This window comes from Schistocerca serialis, chromosome 2, assembly GCF_023864345.2.
Source record: "Schistocerca serialis cubense isolate TAMUIC-IGC-003099 chromosome 2, iqSchSeri2.2, whole genome shotgun sequence".
Taxonomy (NCBI): Eukaryota; Metazoa; Arthropoda; class Insecta; order Orthoptera; family Acrididae; genus Schistocerca; species Schistocerca serialis.
Genome location: NC_064639.1, coordinates 852,052,101 through 852,073,533, shown reverse-complemented (window position 1 = coordinate 852,073,533; position 21,433 = coordinate 852,052,101). Strand labels below are relative to the sequence as shown.

The window sequence follows — 21,433 nt, the reverse complement described above, 5'->3', positions numbered from 1 at the left end:
ATTTCACTTCATGTTTAACACATTTAATGTTTGTATACATAGAACTGTTTTTGATAATCAAAAACCACGTTTTGTGTAACAAAAATTACAAATTGTTCTGTCACCAGAAGTAACTTGTGAAAAAATTCACTGCCGAGTTTTTTTTTTTTTATTAAATGTTTTAAATCATTGAAGTGGAGGTCTAATAACTTACCTACTCTGTCACACAAATGTTATCCAATATATCTCACATACACCTTTCTGTGGCACAAGCAAGATGGCACAGTAGTTAACGCAGTGGACTTAGATTCAGTAGAAGCAAGATTCAGATTCACGTTTGAGCATACAGATTGATGTTTCCCATGGTTTCTTAACACAGTGTAAAGCAAAATGCTGGACTATTTCCTATGAAAAGGACAAAGCTGGTATCCTATACCATCTCTGTCAAATCACAGTGCACACTCAGTCCCTAATGACCTTATTGTTGATGGGGCATTAAATCCTAAATGCCTTTCTTTCCTTTCTTCTGCCCTTCCTTCCTTTCTGCAGTTAAACTTATAATTTATGTATAATTAAACTTGTAATTTACCAAATGTGTCCCTAATTTGAATTATACTTCTTCATCATGCCTCATTTGGATTTGGCATATGAACAGTAAAAGGACAAGTCGTTATTGACACAAAATATTTTGAAAATGGTTACAATCTCTGCAAAACTGGGAAACTAATCTGAATTCAAATTATTTCTCAGGTTGTCAGTGCAATTATGTGTACTCAATCAATACCTTTCAAATATATTCACAACAACACTTTGTTTGAAAGTTGTAACAGTTGTCACATTGTGTCAATAATCAAAAAGAAGGATGCAAACTTTGCTTTGATTTGAGAAGAAGATATAGTAGTATGACTCCACAACTAATAATAAATTTTCATGGTTAAATCATATTTGGTGCTAAAAGGCTTAAGAAGTAGCAGCTAAAAACTTCTTTGTGAGATATGCCACGTGACTTGACATTTGCCCAAATTATGTCTCTGTAGATTAAAATGGGAACAACACTGACTACTTGAAATAGTAGTTCAAAGTATGTTTAATGTACAAGAGGAATTGCAAGTAAACGCAGGTTGGCTGAATTAAATATTTTATCAGAACAACACTAAAACTTTAGGTAATTGAAGTTTACAGTGTATTTTGTTAATAGTGGGACTGTTGTTGTAATGTTAAATTTTTTATTGTGAAAGCTGACACTTCACACAAATGAAAGATGAATTGTCTCTTTGATGAAGTATTAAAGTCAGTGGAGTATCGGATACGCACAAGATTCAGTATCTGTGACTTACTGAAAGAAGAGAGTAGAATTTTCTGTACTTGACAGTTTGACAGTTTCAAATCAAAATTTGTAATGAGGTCTGAGGTTATGAAATTATACTGTAAAGATATGCGTAATTTAATCAATAATCTCCTGGGTTAAGTTGTATTCCATAACATTTTTACAGAGTGTCCCATTTTAATCTATAACGGCCGATCTCTCTGCAGTGGCGCAATTCTGCAAAAAAAAAAAAAAAAAAAGGCACCTAGTAAAAGTTGTAAGGTTTGAAGTGGATAATGGAGTGGTTACCTCGAAATGACCTGCGACCCTGTTATCAAGGTCAAGTTCATTTTTGCAAATGGTAACCCCTACTTTTTATTCCATATTTATATCCTACATGAAAAAATACACATTGTTTGTAAGAAACTCTTTTTCAAAAAACCAATGGTTTGTCACCAAGGGGCACTTCACTGTAACTTTCCCAGGTTACCAATATCTCAAGAACAAAGTGAGATCGTTAAAAATTTTCAAAGAAAATCTTGTATGGTTTCTGAACCCTGTCCACTGGCAAAATTTTTGTGAACTTGAAATGGCCTTGAAATTCCTCAGTAGGGATTAACCTAAAAGCAAAATACCCTCGGTGTTTGCAGAACCTGATGTGCACCACATGGAGGTTGCCTAGTGGACTTTGCACATCATTATCCATGAAAAGGTTTGATTAACATGGTTCTCACTGGAAATTTAGGGTCTCAGATGCTAGATCAACTGCCCATTTTGCCTAATGTCTAATGCACAGTGACACACACTGTTGGAAACTGGTCTCGACATCATTCAGTGTCTGGTGAGTGATTGCCTGGAAAGCTGCCACAATCCTTTCTCTAATATCTTCTGGTGTTGTTGGGGGAGTGGAATACACCTTCTGCTTCACAGCTCCCCATAAGAAGTAGTCCAGTGGTGTTAAGTCTGGCAACCTTGGTGAGAATTCACAAATTGCACTACTGATACCAATCCATCAATTTGGGTAAGTTACATTGAGGTACCTTCTGACAGGCAAGGCCTGATGTGCAGGGGTGCCGTCCTGTTGAAACTTCATATGTGCTCATATGTCTAGGGGGATATTTTGTAGTAAAGAAAGCACCAGATTCTAGAGAATATGAAGATATTCAATGTTTCACCGCAAAAAGAGGACCTGTCATGTAATCTCCAACTGTGCCTGCTCAGATATTGATTGACCACCGTCTGAGTGTTTGGCGATTTCATTGCCAGCGAGGATTTGCTTCCGCCCAGTAGTGCGCATTATGGAGATTGATTCCTCCCATGTTGTTGAAGTTTGCATCATCTGTAAAGAGTGTGCATGTGAAGAAAAGGGGATCAAGAGATATTTGCGTATTGGCCCATCGACAAAATGCTAGGTGTCTCTCAGTATCCCCAGGCTTAGTTGCTTGGGTGATATGTAAGCGATATGAGCGATACAGGTGGAATTTAAAGTACCTTAAAACAAGAGACACCACTGATTGAGGCACACCATGTATTCACTGATTCTGCTGTGTCGAAAGGTGTGGATCTACAGCGACAATAGCATGAACTCCCAGTGCAATCGCCTCTCTTGGGCCTGTCTTTCCTCTCTGCCTTTTCAAGGTCCTCTTTCAGTTCATCTTACCAGAGACCTAACTGTAACCTTTGTGGGATGATGGGTATCGGGATACCTTTTGGTACATAATCTTTTGCACGGTTGCATGATTAGCGCGGCACTTGCCAGAAATTTTTATCATTCTCACTATTTCTAACAGCATGTAATCAGCCATTTCAGACAGATTAGAGATGAAAAATAAATTGTACTGATCGCATTTGCTATTATTGGTTTTCTTAGGTTTTACCTTGAATGAAACATCCGCCAAGCATGTTGCAGGACAACTGACTTATTGCAATATACGCGACCCATATGTTTACACTTGCTCGCTGTTGTTTATGCCACAATGTGAAGCCAGAACGTATAGTATTTAAGTGTGTTCTCTCAGAAAATTACGTAGGTGTCTAACGGATGTGTGTTTTTCAAGAGGCCACCTTTACATATCTCGATGTTGATGTAAATAATAAAATAGTGAAATACCCCATGATATCCATCCTTTCCAGATATGGATAGAAGGCAAAAATGAAAGATTGGCCAGAGAAGGTCAATTGCAAGACAAAGTGACTCAGATAAATTTTTCTATTATGGGCTCCAAACATTCATGTTGAGAATAATTTTGCTTGTTGGGATTTGGAAAAATTTTAATTCACAGGAACTGATTAAAATATCATGAGACATGATTGGTCTTAAGTTGCGCGAGGCAAAATTCATCAGAGTTCAACAAGGTGGTATTTTTCTAAATCCCTTAACACACGTTTTTCTAAGTCCATAAGAGAAAAATTGTTGAGAGTCACACCAGCAAAGAATCATTCTAAGTGAGCATGGCCGAGAAATTTTCGGAGTCTCCAAAAGTAAAATTTCTCTGAACCCCCCAGTCATGATTTAAAATACCCGACAATGACATTTAATAGTTAGCCTCAAAGCTCCACCCTTCTCTCCTCTGATTGTGCTGGCACAAGCACAGTGCTAGTCTCTGATTCGGCACCCCGCTAATGCTGACGTTATTTGCCTTCAGGTTAATCCCTACTGAAGAATTTCAAGACCATTTCAAGTTCATGAAAATTTTACCAGTGGATAGAGTTCAGAAATTGTACAAGATTTACATTGAAAATTTTTCCCAATCTTGCTTCGTTCTCAAATACTGGTAACCTGGGAATGTTACAATGAAGTGCCCTCTGGTGACAAACCATTGGTTTTTGAAAAAAATGTTCCCAACAGACAATGCATTTTTTCATGTAGAATACGAATATGGAATAAAAAATAGGGATTACCATTTGGAAAAATGAACTTGATCTTGATTTCAACGCGAAAACAGGATTCAAGGTCATTTTGAGGTAACCATTTCGTGACCCCCTTCAAAGCTTACAACTTTTATAGGGTCTTTTGCCTTTCTTCCTCCTCATACGAATTGGAACCCTATTACTCTGGGTTCTGCGGACCTGTCCTCTCCATCTTTCCTCCCATGAAGATGTAATACATGGTTCTAAAAGCTAGACATTAGGAATATTGTGGTTGCTGATTATTTTTATACTTGTCTAACAGCTGTACTTGGCATAGCACCACCTTAATATAATTTGTAATGTAAATCTATAACACCAAAACACAACAAATAATTGTAATACATTAAAGTAATGGGAAGTTACAGATATGCAAGAAAAGTGGAAGGCAAATAAACAACTTCCATTTGGTTATGGCAGAGAGATAAAAAATACCAGTTGCTATTCTTAGAAAAGTAGTAAGTGGAAACTTAATTTCAAAAATTGTAATGTTTGATGGTGATTACTAACAACAGTAAAAATTTGTAGAAATGACACTAGAAAAAAAAACAGTTTTAGGAAAAGGATAGATGGCTACTCACCATATAGTGGAGATGTTGAATTGCAGACAAGCTGGGCAAGTAAGTTTACGGCCAAAAGGCCTTCTTCTGGAGTAAAACAATGCCCCCCCCCCCCCCCCCACACACACACACCCATATTAACACAAACGTAACTCACATAAATAACCACTGTGTCTCATTGCCAAGGACAGACTGACAGACTGATAGCAACTGTGCATAATGGGAGAAGAACCAACGTGGGTAGGGGGGGTGGGGGGTGAGGAGGAGGGAGGGAGGGAGGGGGAGGAATAGCAGGTCAGGGCTAGTGGACAGTAAAGTGCTGCTTGTGGTAGCAAACATCTACGAAGTGGGGTGATGCTATGGTAACCAGGTACAATTCAGTGGTTAGATGGAGGAGGAGGAGGAGGAGGAGGAGGAGGGAAGGGGAAAGAAAGCAGAAAACAAGGAGATAAGTAAAAAGACTGTGGGTGCATTGGTGGAATAGGAGGCCGTTTAGTACAGGTAGTCAAAACTCCTGTGAAGAATGTGATTAATTTGCTCCTGTCCTGGATGGTAGCGAGTCATAAGGGGAATGTTCTTCTGTGGCCTCACGGTGTGACTTGGGTAGGTGGTGGGTGACTGGAGAGTCACGGGACAGATCTGTTTCAGTAAAGGGTTGGGAGAATAATTTCGGTCTGCGAAGGCCTCAGTGAGAAACTGTGTATATTTCGAGAGGGTCTGCTCCTCACTGCAGATATGACAGCCGTGGGTGGCTAGGCTGTAAGGAACTGGCTCTTTGGTATGGAATGGAGTGTAGCTGTTGAAGTGGAGGTATTGCTGGTGCTTGGTAGGTTCGATATGGACGGAGGTACTGATGTAGCTTCTTTGAGGTAGAAGTCAATATTGAGGGAGGTGGCTCATTGGATTGAGGAGAACCAGGTGAAGTGAATGGGGGAGAGAGTGAAACTTCCTGGCAGATTAAAACTGTGTGCCCGAGTTCGAGTCTCAGTTGGGCACACAGTTTTAATCTGCCAGGAAGTTTCATATCAGCGCACACTCCGCTGCAGAGTGAAAATCTCATTCGGGGGAGAGAGTGTTGAGGTTTTAGAGGAATGTGGATAGGGTATCCTCAGCCCCAGTTCAGATCACGAAGATGTAATCAGTGAATCTGAACCATGTGAGGCGTTATAACACAGATTTATTTGTAGGTAGTGCTTCAAAGGAGAAATAATTGTGGATGAGGATGTAGTTGGTCATGGTGGTCAGGAAGGAGGTTGTATGTTTGGAATTCTTTGGGTGTTGCGAAAGATAATGTTCAATAGCATCAAGGTTCTAGGCATTAGGGATGTTGTTATAAAGGGAATGACATCAATAGTGATAAGCAGGGCACTTGGTGGTAAATGAACGTCATTTATGCAGAGTTGGAGTAAATGGTTGTTATCTTTCAATAGGAGGGTAGAGTGTGGCTAATAAGTGGAATGTGTTGGTCTGTGTGAGTAGATATTCTCTCAGCAGGTGCACAGTAACTGATCACAATGGGACATCCTGGGTGGTTGGGTTTATGGACCTTAGGAAGCAAGTAGAAGGTAGGAGTGTGGGGAGTGGTAGGTATGCAGTGAGAGATAGATCTGTGGAGAGGTTCTGGGACGGGCCTAAGGATTTGAGGAGAGACTGGAAATCCTGTTAGATTTCTGAAATGGGGTCACTGTGGCAGAAGTTTGTAGGTGGATGAATCTGACAGCTGGCGGAGTCCTTCTGTGAGGTAATGATTGTGGTTCAAAGCTATAGTGGTGGAACCTTTGTCAGCAGGTAAGATTATAATGTCAGGATCAGGTTTTGGGTACTAGATTGCAGTTCTTTCTGCGGATGTAAGATTAGCGTGCATGTTGAGAGATTTGGGAACGATGGAAATTCTGGAAAGTTAACAGGGTGGTTTCAGGGCAGTGAAGGTGGATCACAGTTTGATGGAGGAATGAACTGAGTCAGGCAGGATTCAACTTTAGTTTTAGGTTGAGTCTGGTTGATAAGGTTGGTGGCAATAAAGTGTTTCCACTGTAAGGATTGCAAGGAAGCAAGAAGGTTTTTAACAAGTCCAGCATAATTGAATTTGGGAGTGGGGCAAAAGGACTGGGATTAAGTGTTTGGAGGAAAGGTTTATGACACTGCTTCGGGTCTCTTTAGGCTCCGAATTCTATATGGTGATGGGAGGGAGTTTGTAAGGGGGGTAGTAGGTCTGGGAGGCAAGGTTTGTCAGCTGCGAGGGGATGGGTGGAACTTTAGAGGCTGTTGCAGACGTGGTGGATAGTGGTAGCTCTTTTCCTTCTTTTTTAACCTCCTTTTCGAAAGCTTTCAGGATTATGATATTAATTATATTCCTTTTTCCTGTATTTTGATACAATCTGCTGAATTTTCGTTTTTTCTCCCTGGTTTGAAGGCCTCAGATTCAGTGGTCAACTTTATCACATCCTATTTTCTTAACATTTATCTTCTTTTAATATGCTCCAACCTTTTTTTTTGTGTCTGCTGCCAGCATGTTATGATCTGTATCAGCGTCTGATACAGGGAAAGTCAGTGTCTTTTTGATCATGTTTTTGAATCTTTGGTTGATTATAATTTATCTGTTATCTTGCAGTATCACCATGAGGGTTCCTAATATACAATCCATGTTGATAGTTCTTAAAACATTTGCAGTCCAGGTATCAGAGCAATCACTGAAGGCTATTAGTTCTTCTCTCTGCTTTTGTTTATTTTTTCAAGTCCATATACCCCACATATCTTATTTTGCTTATATTTATATATTTTGGTACTCCAGTCTCCCATAATTATATAGTGAGTGAAGTGGTGTAGTGTTCAGCACATTGAACTTGCATTCAGGACAACGATGGTTCAGATCCCTTTCCAGCTATCCATATTTAGGTTTCCCGTGATTTCCCTAAATCACCTAAGGCAAATGCTAGGGGGTTTCATTGAAAGGGTGCATCTGATTTCCTTCTGTCAGTGGACATTAAACTCTATAATGTTCCTTGCTCCCTTCCTTTTTTCCCCCCTCATTATTATGGTATTTACTTTTCCCTTTGAATTTTCTTCATAGATTTCTGTTGGATGTTCTCTGCTTACTTGGAATGTATATCTCCTCTTGATATCTTCCTTCTTCCTTTTGTGCACTTCGTCTCATGTATAATTTGGCCTGTGCAAGGAATGAAACCTTGCTAAAACCCCATACAGCTGTCTGCCATTATCATTTCGTAATTACGTCAAGTAATGCAAATTGATAGTTCAGAGTTAACACACCATTAGACTCCATACCAGACTGACTCTCTCCTCTCTCTTTCCCAACGCAACCCATTGTTGTGGTGTGCTCTATATTCCATAGAGTGAAGCATATCTCCAAGGTAGGGGACACAGCTGCCTGGAGTAATCACTGACCAAACTGCTGGTGTTACCCCATTGTGCAGGAACACTGTGTCCATCCATGCTCGGTTACTTGCACAGATAATACAAGGTCTTGCAATACATGTGCCCAAACTTCATAAACGAACTAATCAAAACTAACTGTATGTTTGGCAGTCATTATTCATTAATACTAAAACACTGTGTAACACATCACTTTGCTGACATGGTATGTTACACCTCAGTGTTTGAACTTAAATAACTCAAACAAAAATAACAAAAACTATGAATTTTAAGTTACATGGATGGTCACAACAGTACTGATGATGTTTTACTGTTGAAGATGTTCAGAATATCCTCCTTGGGGAGCACTACAGTGTCTGCACTGTTGAGGGACAGATCAACACACGTGTTTTGGTTGCCTTTGGAATGGATTCACAGGCAGTCACAGTCACCTCTTTCATGTCACCCACTGTTTGTGTCTTTGTGACATGGACTGTATCATTTGGAGTTCCACACAGAAAGAAGTCTTAACAGCATTATATCAGGAGATTTGGATGGAAACCCAACACATCATCATTGACCTGTCCATCTCTCAACACATTTATACCAGGAATTGCTGCACATCACAATGGTAATGTGATGGTTCACAGACTTGATGAAAAGAAACAATTTTTATCTCCCTACAGTTGGTGAACAGCTGACAAAATTTGTTCCTGCAACAGAGTATGGTACTTTACAACTATCACAGTTCCTTCAAAAAACAAATTGCTCTAAAAGTCCTCTGATATACGTACCACACCACACTGATAACCCAGGAAGATTAACAGCTTGTTCTTCCTTAACATGATCATCATCTCTTGCCCAGTACACACAGAACGGCGATTGATGGTTCCATTGAATTTAGACGTCATCTCATCAGACCAAACAATATCAGTCAGCTTTTCATCATTACAAATTCATTCACAAAATTTGAGGTGCCTATCTGTGTCACCCCATTCATTGCATGAATAGATCTGGGAATGTAGGGTTTCCACTTTGCTTGCTTTAAAATGCAGTGAACACTTGATTTGCATTCACCTGATTCATGCACACATTGCCATATGGACTTCTTTGGGGATATTGTGGAAGCTTTTACCACTGTGTCCACTCATATTTCATCCACTACTGATTTCTTGTTGCCACACTGTTCATATCTCAGATCACACCAACTTTCTACCCTCTCAAATTTGTCACATAATTTAATTATTGGTACATGAGACCATGGTGCAATATCAAACTTTGACTGACATCGTCTCTATACTTCTCTCATGTTTTCAAATTTCCATAAACACTTTAAAATCCACTTTCTTTGCTCCAAGGACAATTTTCCAACCATCTTTTACTTACATGTAGTTTCTGGCACCCGAAAGTAAACAACAGAAAAAAAAGAATGGTATCACATGCTAATTATGACAGCGTCATATAATCACAATTGGGTCAAATTCGAACAGTGTAAGCCCTTTGTGGGACACTATGTGTCGAGCCCTATAGGATCACAGAAAGCATTCTGCTTCATTTGTGCATTCTTTCTGATCTTTCACAATTCTCTCATTTTCTGTCCATTGAGTCTCTCTCTATCCTCAGTCCACTTTTCCCCTGGTGTCTTTGAGACTTCATTGATCTGACATGTATATCTTGTCTCTGTATGCATTTCTGTCTCCAATTTCTATTTGATTGTTTTGTGCTTTTTCTAGGTCAAGTTTGACATGTGTGATCCATGGTGTTGTTGACTTGACCCTTTGTATGTGTTTCAGAATTCTGTTAGTGAGTGATGTCACTCATGAATTTAACTTCCGATGTTGTGACACCGAGTGTCTGTCTTGATTAGTCATAGTGTTTTTGGATTGAGTCCATGTTGTTCTAAGATGTTGAACAAGGATTGTTGGTCAACAGAATCGTATCCTTTCTTGAAATCTGTGAAAGTGCAAATGATTGGAGTATTTTAGAACTGTTTTCAGATTGAAGATTTGTTCTGTGCATGAACAATTGGGGCAAAAGTCTGCCTGGTATTCACCAGTTTTGTGTTCGAACTTTTCTTGTGTTCTGTAGAGTAAGCATGCTGAGAAAATTTTGTAGGTGATTTGGAACAGGGAGATTCCTCTGTAGTTGTTCACATTTTCCCTATCTCCTTTCTTGTACAGGAGGTGGATAAGTGCACATTTCCAGTCGGTATGAAGTCTTTCTTTTTGCAGGTGGTTGTGATTATTTGTGTAAGTTACTGAAAACACTTTGGTCCGAGGTTTAGTAGTTCTGCAATGATGCCATGTACACCAGGTGTCCTGTTGTTTTTTTAATGTAAGTGTATTTTTTTGGATTTGCATGTTGGTGGGAGTGATTCTAGGTGAGTGGAGGATCAGTCCTGTATTGGGAATCTTGCTTCAGGTGCAGGGCAGTTAGGGTGGTCAGTAAAATAATGTGCCACTTCCTGACAGTTCTCTTGATTAGAAATGCAAGTTTTCCATCTTGTTTTCTGAATCATACATTTTGAACTGTGTTTCCATGGATGTCCCTTGTGGAAGTCCTGTAGAATTCTCTTGTGTTGTGGCTGTGGAAATTTTCATCTGTAGCATCCAGTTGGTCCTTCATGTACTTGGTTTGCCTAAAGAGTTTTGCTGCCTGTTTTCTGGATTCGTTGTAACAATATAGGTTTTCGGAGATTTTTGCTTCTGAGTCCCACCATGGATGTTTAGTGTTCTTTTTCTGCGGTATCAGTTATTTTGCTTTTTGTGTAATCGTCCTATGGAATACTTCTCATGTTTGATTGTTGTCTTTCCCTTTTCCTGCTTTATGTTGGATTCTATGATCTTTTTTGTGTCAAACTCCTCTATGTGTATCTGATGGTTTTATGGTACCTGTGGAGATCTTGGCCATCATTGTGTATAATGTTGCCCAGAATTCCTCTTTTGATTTGGGGTCTTTTTATCATTATCCCCGTTGATAGGGTTATGTATATTGATCATGGTATATTTCCTGTTGGTGCATTGTAGGTGTATTGTCATTAGCCTGTTGCTTATGGGGGTGACTTCTCTGATTGAATTGGTTACCTTCTTGTATACCACGACGACCATGGCCGGAAGTGGAGCACCACTGGTGAATCTTTTTCCACTCTTGTTCTTGAAAATACGGAAGTATTTATTTGCATATACACATCTTAATGTCCACAGAAATTTTTTTCTTGTGTGAGGGTAATCCCAAAAGTAAGGTCTCCTATTTTTTTTATATGTACATAGACCTGTTTATTTCTACAATGGTTTACATCAGTTTACAGCTTGAACATTTAACTATTTTTCGACATAATTACTATTTCTGTCAATGCATTTTAGTAGATGCTGTGGCAGTTTTTGTATGCCCGTGTCATACCAGCTTGCCACCAGCTCGTTGGCTTTGGCGAAGAAGGATGTGGCCAGTGGTGTGATAGTTGCTTGGTCTCAGGTGTAAAGTGGTATGCCCAGGTTTCATCACCCATGACAATTGATTCCAGAAAGTTGTCCTGTTTGGCTGCAAGGCGGTGAAGAAATGCGTGAGAAGCATCAACTCATTACCGCATGTGGTCCTCAGTCAGCATGCTTGGCACCCATCTTGCACACACCTTCTGGAAGTTCAATATTTCTGTTAAAATTCTGTGAGCGGTGCTTCGAGAAACCTCGGGAACCAACGTGCAGAGATCATCCAGGGTGATCGGCCGATCTTTGTGCATGCTTTGCTCAACCTTCAACACTGTCTCCTCAGAAATTGATGGTCTCCTGCTCCTTTGTTTGTCATGAGTTTCGGTCCGATCAGCTGCAAACTCTCTACACCACTTACGAACATTTTTGATATCCATGCATGACTCACCACACACTTCCGTCAATCGATGATGGATTTCAATCAGCGCAGTGCCCTTTGTGTTGAAAAACCGAATAACTGCGTGCAATTCGCACTTGGCGGTAACATCTAATGGGAGCTCCATTCTCAACGGCTGCCAAGCCAAGACTGAGCGCCTCAGTGCGGCGTGTGCATGTTTACACACATTGCGTGAAGCACTCTTCCTAACAGTGTGACCAACTGCCACACAAACAGAGTTTTGTGCTTATAAAAAAATAGGAGACCTTACTTTTGGGATTACCCCTGTATATTCAGTACCATTTTCTATTTTTTTCGCCTCCAGTTAATATTACTTCATAGTCTATATGTTCGTATTCTCCTTATCAACACCCTTAGTCCAAAGATATCAATGTTGCACATTTTCATTTCGCTCATCATATTTTCGAGTTTACACACACTATTCTGTGTTCTTACTTTTCATTTTCCAGTTCTCAATCCAGATACTCTTTTTCTCTCCTTATTATTCTCTAACATGCAACACACATCTGAGAATTTTTCCATCCAGAGATCCAAGTGAGAATTCCCATGCATGCAAGATTTGTCCAATGAGACAACGGGTGCCACCGGGTCTTTTATGCTGTTGTTACACATTGTCTTCCTCATCCTATGTTGTTAGCCTTAATAAACTCTTATCCATTTATGAACAGTTTCCCACTTCAGGCACATGAGTGAGCTTCTATCATCGTGCAGTTTGTCCACCCTGTTAAGGGGTTGTTGACACTTATTTGGAAGGGCTTTCCTTTTCACAAGAGATACTGAGTTACTGTGTCCCTGGCCATCTGTACAGGTGTTCCCTCAGTCTAAAAGGAGGTGGCATTAGGATTTTCACCCGCGCAACAACCCGTAACCCCCCCCCTCCGCACCCCCGAACCAACCCTGCATCACTCACCCATCCCATCACAATATTGTAGTGTGGTTTCTGAAGTGTTAGTTGCTGTCCTGTTGTGACATAGTGAGAGTCATCTCTACAGTGATACTACAGTCATATGCTCTTTGTGTATAGAGAACTTGGTCAAAACAGGCAGCAGTTCTGTGTTGAAAGTTGTCTTAGTAACAACATGTGCTTGATCAGCTGCAATTATAGATGCTGGCGGTCAGTGAACAATATGTTATGAATTTTTCAGAAATGCTTGTTGACAGTTATCTTAATTAAGTGATTATTTCAGTCTTATTACAGCTTCTGTTGTGTATAATAATTTCTTCAGTTCCACAATTCCATCATCATTTAACCTTTTCTTTTTTAAATTATTTTCTAGCACTGACAAGACTACCAAAAGTGTTTGGCAGCTTTGTTGGAGACCAGTACATGTCAGTGTTTGCAATTTCATTGCCTTACACTAACCCTTTTAAATATAATCACTATACGGTGTCATTGGCCCATCATGTTATTGCTGTATGGTTTCTGAAGTGTCGGCTACCATTCCGACGTGACTTTGTGAGGTTCATCACTACAGTGAGTAAAATAGACTACATTTCAATATAATGTTTATATGTATTCAGAGGATGTGCACATTTCAATTAAGTTGATACATTAACAATTTCTAAATACAGTCTTTTTAGTAATAATATGAAATTTCTAGTTAGATGTCCAGACACAGTATAAATTACTTGCATAATGTTTGCTGCTAAGCAGTGCAACAATATACAGTAAGACCTTGATAATCCGGAAGACCTGATATTCCAACACACATCATAAACTTTTTTTGCACATGTCTTCCTGTCAATGTCGTCTCACTAATTCAACTCGTGGACCAAGGGATCGTACAAAATTTCAAGTGCTGATACAGAGGAATTTTTGTGCAAAAGCTGCTAAGCTAGGATTGTGGTGTCCAACAGTTTCAACACAATTTTAACATTAATGATGCTATTTTCATCATTGCAAATGCTTGGACTTCTGTGAAAAATACAACATTGCACAAGACCTGGAGGAAAGTGTGGCCTAAACTGGTCAGAGAAGCCACGGTGGAAACCAATGTAAATGATAATGAACTGACAACTCTTTTCTCTGAAATTGTGTTATAAATTCAACTACACTAATGAACTGACTGTATTTTCATAAGAGGAAGTTGATGAATGGACTGACATGACGCAAATTTAGCTTTCTAAGAAGAAATGACTGATGATGTAATACTACTAAGTGTTTTCAACCCACAGGAAGCACCAGAAATGGTGAGTGATGATGATGGAACACGTACAACTCACAGCTCTGAGCTGAATCTGCAGAAGCCTTAAACACTTATGTGAAATTCGCTGAGAGTAGCCAACAATAAAATGCTTCTGAAATTATGAATATGCACATCACACAAAATAATTTTTGTCAAGAAAGTGCTTAGTCCAGGAAACAAGTTAGCATTTCAGTGATGTTCCAGAGCACTCAGAATAAAATTTCAGCTAAACCAACAGTGGCAGATACCAGTTGACAAAATAATTTTTGTCAAGAAAGTGCTTAGTCCAGGAAACAAGTTAGCATTTCAGTGATGTTCCAGAGCACTCAGAATAAAATTTCAGCTAAACCAACAGTGGCAGATGCCAGTTGACGTATTCCATACCCTTGACAGTGTCAAATATCTGTGCTATTCCTAAAGACAAAGATTCCAATTAAACTGCACCAAATTCTTGGTAACAATATTTATTAATTAGCTTGTTCTTGATCTTTTCAAATCAGTGGTGCTTATTTTATGTGTTAGTTGGAATATAAAAAAAAAATATTTATGTATATTAAACTTCTCTAAAACTTTCAGCCCTAAACTGATTTAATAGAGCAGTAAGGTATTAATACATACTTCCATTTTTTTATACTGTAGACTCTCCTGTTGTGATTAATAAATAAGTTAATTGTATTTGTACATTGAAACTAAAGGGTTTTTTAATACAGGCTTTTAAATGCGAACTTGGTAATCTGGCATACCGGATTATCAATGTCCTACTACATTCTGTTCAATGAAAATTCAGCTTCCACAACTTGACCACATTTGTTAGTTATGAATTGATGTCTGTCTTCTAATGTTGCAATAAGCATAATGGCATGAGTTTTCCAACCAAGGCTACACGGCCCCCTGTAAGAAAAATTATTGCATAGGGTCGATAGACATCTCACCCTTTCATGGAGCTAGAGTTTGGGGCTTGGAATAGAGATCAACAAGGCATATTTATTTGAAGACCATCAAGCTGACATGTATATACATGTGATTCAGTTACTGTAAATTATCAATTTGTTGATGAGTGTTTACAATAATCACATATGATATGTATGATTTTGGACATATCATGGCATTATGCTTCTATGAACAAGGTACTGACATTTGCTAAACCAATACTAAGTTTCTGAAGATAACAAATTAATTTGCTGGAACTGATAAAGGGGAATAAAAATATATTTGCAACTAAAGACTGCATTTTATTCTGAAATATACACTACAGTTGCTGAAAAATAACAGCTACAAATAAAATAATAAAGTACAAAATGTGTGTTACAGAAATTTATCTAGTATTAGTGTGGGAGACATCAGTATCTTCTTAACAGTTATTATTAGTAGTTATTTTAGTCATTGTTATTCTGTCCTGTGTTTACAAATTTAAAATATGAGTGATAGTGTGATTTTGTGGTTTTTAAGTTTTACTAAACCTCTGTGTTGGGTGCCCTAAATACTCACTCCATATTGTACTAAGGTACTTATAAGAGATGAAGCTATTTAGACATTAAAAACCATTGTGAATGTCTGGGTGGTTTATGGTTTAAGGACATTTGGTGGAGAATGTGTCGTCTGCTTCCTGAGTGTGCAGATAGTGCATCTTACACACAGCACATGTGTGCTGCAGTCAGTTATTCTGAGTGGGCAGCCATTCCGTCCAGCCGCCAATCTGATAAAGGATGTGATCATGTGGTGGTGCAGTGCTGTTTGCTTTTCGATGCATTGCCATACACTGATCAGCCAAAACATTATGACCACCAACTTACTGCTAATATTCACCTGGTGAGGGATGACTGCTAGTCAGAAACATGCAGAGTGCGTGTAGTCCAGTGAGCATCTTGTCCACGTGTAGAGTGGGGAATGTAACAATATTATGAAAAGGAAAGTTGCTACTCACCATATAGAGGAGATGCTGAGTCGCAGATAGGCACAACAAAAAGACTGTGCGGCAGATACGGTGCCAGCTCACTCCAGCCATGACATGTCACCACTGTTATCCATGTGAAAGGTGGACATACCAGCTGTTAAGTAGGTAGTCGTAATATTGTGGGTGATCAGTGTAGGTGACACTCCCTTTTGATCCATCTTTGTTAACAAGCAGATATCAAGCTACCTGCTGCCTATTCTTGTGTTCCTGCTTTTGGGTCTTTCTTTGCAACTTTCTGCCATATACTGCCCTCTCTCTCTATTCTGAGTTTTCAACTTCCATTTCCCACTATGAGGTTGATGCCGTGGGTGTGTAGATTCTCTTTCAGCAGTGTTGCAGTGTCCCATTCATAAGTAAACTCAGTTGTTAGGCCACGGACATCTTAAGTATATGTAAAAAAATCTTCTGTGCTGGTATCTACATCTACATCTACATCCATACTCCGCAAGCCACCTGACGGTGTGTGGCAGAGGGTACCCTGAGCACCTATATCGGTTCTCTCTTCTACACTCCTGGAAATTGAAATAAGAACACCGTGAATTCATTGTCCCAGCAAGGGGAAACTTTATTGACACATTCCTGGGGTCAGATACATCACATGATCACACTGACAGACCCACAGGCACATAGACACAGGCAACAGAGCATGCACAATGTTGGCACTAGTACAGTGTATATCCACCTTTCGCAGCAATGCAGGCTGCTATTCTCCCATGGGGACGATCGTAGAGATGCTGGATGTAGTCCTGTGGAACGGCTTGGCATGCCATTTCCACCTGGCGCCTCAGTTGGACCAGCGTTCGTGCTGGACGTGCAGACCGCGTGAGACGACGCTTCATCAAGTCCCAAACATGCTCAATGGGGGACAGATCCGGAGATCTTGCTGGCCAGGGTAGTTGACGTACACCTTCTAGAGCACGTTGGGTGGCACGGGATACATGCGTACGTGCATTGTCCTGTTGGAACAGCAAGTTCCCTTGCCGGTCTAGGAATGGTAGAATGATGGGTTCGATGACGGTTTGGATGTACCGTGCACTATTCAGTGTCCCCTCGACGATCACCAGTGGTGTACGGCCAGTGTAGGAGATCGCTCCCCACACCACGATGCCGGGTGTTGGCCCTGTGTGCCTCGGTATATGCAGTCCTGATTGTGGCGCTCACCTGCACGGCGCCAAACACGCATACGACCATCATTGGCACCAAGGCAGAAGCGACTCTCATCGCTGAAGACAACACGTCTCCATTCGTCCCTCCATTCACGCCTGTCGCGACACCACTGGAGGCGGGCTGCACGATGTTGGGGCGTGAGCGGAAGACGGCCTAACGGTGTGCGGGACCGTAGCCCAGCTTCATGGAGACGGTTGCGAATGGTCCTCGCCGATACCCCAGGAGCAACAGTGTCTCTAATTTGCTGGGAAGTGGCGGTGCGGTCCCCTACGGCACTGCGTAGGATCCTACGGTCTTGGTGTGCATCTGTGCGTCGCTGTGGTCCGGTCCCAGGTCGACGGGCACGTGCACCTTCCGCCGACCACTGGCGACAACATTGATGTACTGTGGAAACCTCACGCCCCACGTGTTGAGCAATTCGGCGGTACGTCCACCCGGCCTCTCGCATGCCCACAATACGCCCTCGCTCAAAGTCCGTCAACTGCACATACGGTTCACGTCCACACTGTCGCGGCATGCTACCAGTGTTAAAGACTGCGATGGAGCTCCATATGCCACGGCAAACTGGCTGACACTGACGGCGGCGGTGCACAAATGCTGCGCAGCTAGCGCCATTCGACGGCCAACACCGCAGTTCCTGGTGTGTCCGCTGTGCCGTGCGTGTGATCATTGCTTGTACAGCCGTCTCGCAGTGTCCGGAGCAAGTATGGTGGGTCTGACACACCGGTGTCAATGTGTTCTTTTTTCCATTTCCAGGAGTGTATTCCGGTCTCGTATTGTTCGTGGAAAGAAGGATTGTCGGTATGCTTCTGTGTGGGCTCTAATCTCTCTGATTTTATCCTCATGGTCTCTTCGCGAGATATACGTAGGAGGGAGCAATATACTGCTTGACTCTTCGGTGAAGGTATGTTCTCGAAACTTTAACAAAAGCCTGTACCGAGCTACTGAGCGTCTCTCCTGCAGAGTCTTCCACTGGAGTTTATCTGTCATCTCCGTAACACTTTCGCGATTACTAAATGATCCTGTAACGAAGCGCGCTGCTCTCCGTTGGATCTTCTCTATCTCTTCTATCAACCCTACCTGGTACGTATCCCACACTGCTGAGCAGTATTCAAGCAGTGGGCGAACAAGCGTACTGTTACCTACTTCCTTTGTTTTCGGATTGCATTTCCTTAGGATTATTCCAATGAATCTCAGTCTGGCATCCGCTTTACCGACGATCAACTTTATAAGATCATTCCATTCCATTTTAAATCACTCCTAATGCATACTCCCAGATAATTTATAGAATTAGCTGCTTCCAGTTGCTGACCTGCTATTTCATAGCTAAATGATAAGGGAACTATCTTTCTATGTATTCGCAGCACATTACACTTGTCTACATTGAGATTCAATTGCCATTCCCTGCGCCATTCGTCAATTCGCTGCAGATCCTCCTGCATTTCAGTACAATTTTCCATTGTTACAACCTCTCGATACACCACAGCATCATCTGCAAAAAGCCTCAGTGAACTTCTGATGTCATCCACAAGGTCATTTATGTATATTGTGAATAGCAACGGTCCTATGACACTCCCCTGTGGCGCACCTGAAATCACTCTTACTTTGGAAGACTTCTCTCCATTGAGAATGACATGCTGTGTTCTGTTACCTAGAAACTCTTCAATCCAATCACACAATTGGTCTGATAGTCCATATGCTCTTACTTTGTTCATTAAATGACTGTGGGGAATTGTATCAAACGCCTTGCGGAAGTCAAGAAACACGGCATCTACCTGTGAACCTGTGTCTATGGCCCTCTGAGTCTTGTGGACGAATAGCGCGAGCTGGGTTTCACACGACCGTCTTTTTCGAAATCCATGCTGATTCCTACAGAGTTGATTTCTAGTCTCCAGAAAAGTCATTATACTCGAACATAATACGTGTTCCAAAATTCTACAACTGATCGATGTTAGAGATATAGGTCTATAGTTCTGCACATCTGTTTCACGTCCCTTCTTGAAAATGGGGATGACCTGTGCTATTTTCCAATCCTTTGGAACGCTACGCTCTTCTAGAGACCTACGGTGCACCGCTGCAAGAAGGGGGGCAAGTTCCTTCGCGTACTCTGTGTAAAATCGAACTGGTATCCCATCAGGTCCAGCGGCCTTTCCTCTTTTGAGCGATTTTAATTGTTTCTCTATCCCTCTGTCATCTATTTCGATTTCTACCATTTTGTCATCTGTGCGACAATCTAGAGAAGGAACTGCAGTGCAGTCTTCCTCTGTGAAACAGCTTTGGAAAAAGACATTTAGTATTTCGGCCTTTAGTCTGTCATCCTCTGTTTCAGTACCATTTTGGTCACAGAGTGTCTGGACATTTTGTTTTGATCCACCTACCGCTTTGACATAAGACCAAAATTTCTTAGGATTTTCTGCCAAGTCAGTACATAGAACTTTACTTTCGAATTAGTTGGTCGCCTCTCGCATAGCCCTCCTCACACTACATTTCGCTTCGCGTAATTTTTGTTTGTCTGCAAGGCTTTGGCTATGTTTATGTTTGCTGTGAAGTTCCCTTTGCTTCCGCAGCAGTTTCCTAACTCGGTTTTTGTACCACGGTGGCTCTCTTACGATCTTGCTTGGCACATACTCATCTAACGCATATTGTACGATGGTTTTGAACTTTGTCCACTGATCCTCAACACTATCTGTACTTGAGACAAAACTTTTGTGTTGAGCCATCAGGTACTCTGTAATCTGCTTTTTGTCACTTTTGCTAAACAGAAAAATCTTCCTACCCTTTTTAATATATCTATTTATGGCTGAAATTATCGATGCAGTAACCGCTTTATGATTGCTGATTCCCTGTTCTGCGTTAACTGTTTCAAATAGTTCGGATCTGTTTGTCAGCAGAAGGTCTCTTATGTTATCGCCACGAGTCGGTTCTCTGTTTAACTGCTCAAGGTAGTTTTCAGATAAAGCACTTAAAAAAATTTCACTGGATTCTTTGTCCCTGCCACCCGTTATGAACGTTTGAGTCTCCCAGTCTATATCCGGCAAATTAAAATCTCCACCCAGAACTATAACATGGTGGGGAAATCTACTCGAAATGTTTTCCAAATTATCCTTCAGGTGCTCAGCCACAACAGCTGATGAGCCAGGGGGCCTATAGAGACATCCAATTACCATGTCTGAGCCTGCTTTAAGTGTGACCTTCACCCAAATTATTTCACATTTCGGATCTCTTTGCCTTTACATATGTCTGCTTGTGTCTGTATAGGTGCAGATGGATATGTGTGTGTGTGTGTGCGCGAGTGTATACCTGTCCCTTTTTCCCCCTAAGGTAAGTCTTTTCGTGCCCGGGATTGGAATGATTTCTTACCCCCTCCCTTAAAACCCACATCGTTTTGTCTTTCCCTCTCCTTCCCTCTTTCCTGATGAAGCAACCGTTTGTTGCGAAAGCTTGAAATTTGTGTGTGTGTGTTTTTTATTGTGTCTATCTACCAGCGCTTTCTCGTTTGGTAAGTCACAGCATCTTCTTTTAATATATTTCAACTGTGGTTATTGTTTTATTCAAATAAAATATCAATTCTAATTCTTTCACTCATCAGTTTAATCATCATATAAACTTTTTATTTGCTCTCATTTTTTTTCTTCATTTTATTAATTTTTTCTTTCGGAAACTATGTTGATGTGATTGTCATTACTTGCATGTATTTATTTTGAGTTAATTTCTTCCCTTTTATCATTTTATATTTTCATCCAGTCATTACGCATTTTCATGTTTTCATTTTATGTATAAAATCTTCTTTCATTTAAATCTTCATTTGTGTTATTTCGTCCATGGTGTGAGAAGAATTTATTTTATATGTTTGTATTATTATTACTCTCCAAAAATATCTACATCTTGTAATGAAAAATCAGTTTTTGACACCATCATACAGCCAATATAAACAAGTTATTTTTGTCTTTTGTTTTCTAATTGATAGATCAGTATTTTAAAATGTCTAAATATTATGATAAATAAATAAAAACACCCCCACTATGAACCACGGACTTTGCAATTGGTGGGGAGGCTTGCTTGCCTCAGCGATACAGATAGCCATACCGTAATTGCAACTGCAACGGTGGGGTATATGCTG

The 21,433-nt window shown here is 40.6% G+C and overlaps 1 protein-coding gene across 2 annotated transcripts in view; it reads left to right on the top strand.

The window, feature by feature from the left end:
• LOC126458143 (tuberin) overlaps positions 1–21,433 on the top strand; it is a 307,774-nt gene that overhangs the window by 131,511 nt on the left and 154,830 nt on the right. For both annotated transcript variants that reach the window (XM_050094996.1, XM_050094995.1), the window contains exon 15: positions 13,284–13,480. In XM_050094996.1, coding sequence (XP_049950953.1) covers positions 13,284–13,480 — 197 coding nt within the window. The remainder of the gene's footprint in view (positions 1–13,283; positions 13,481–21,433) is intronic.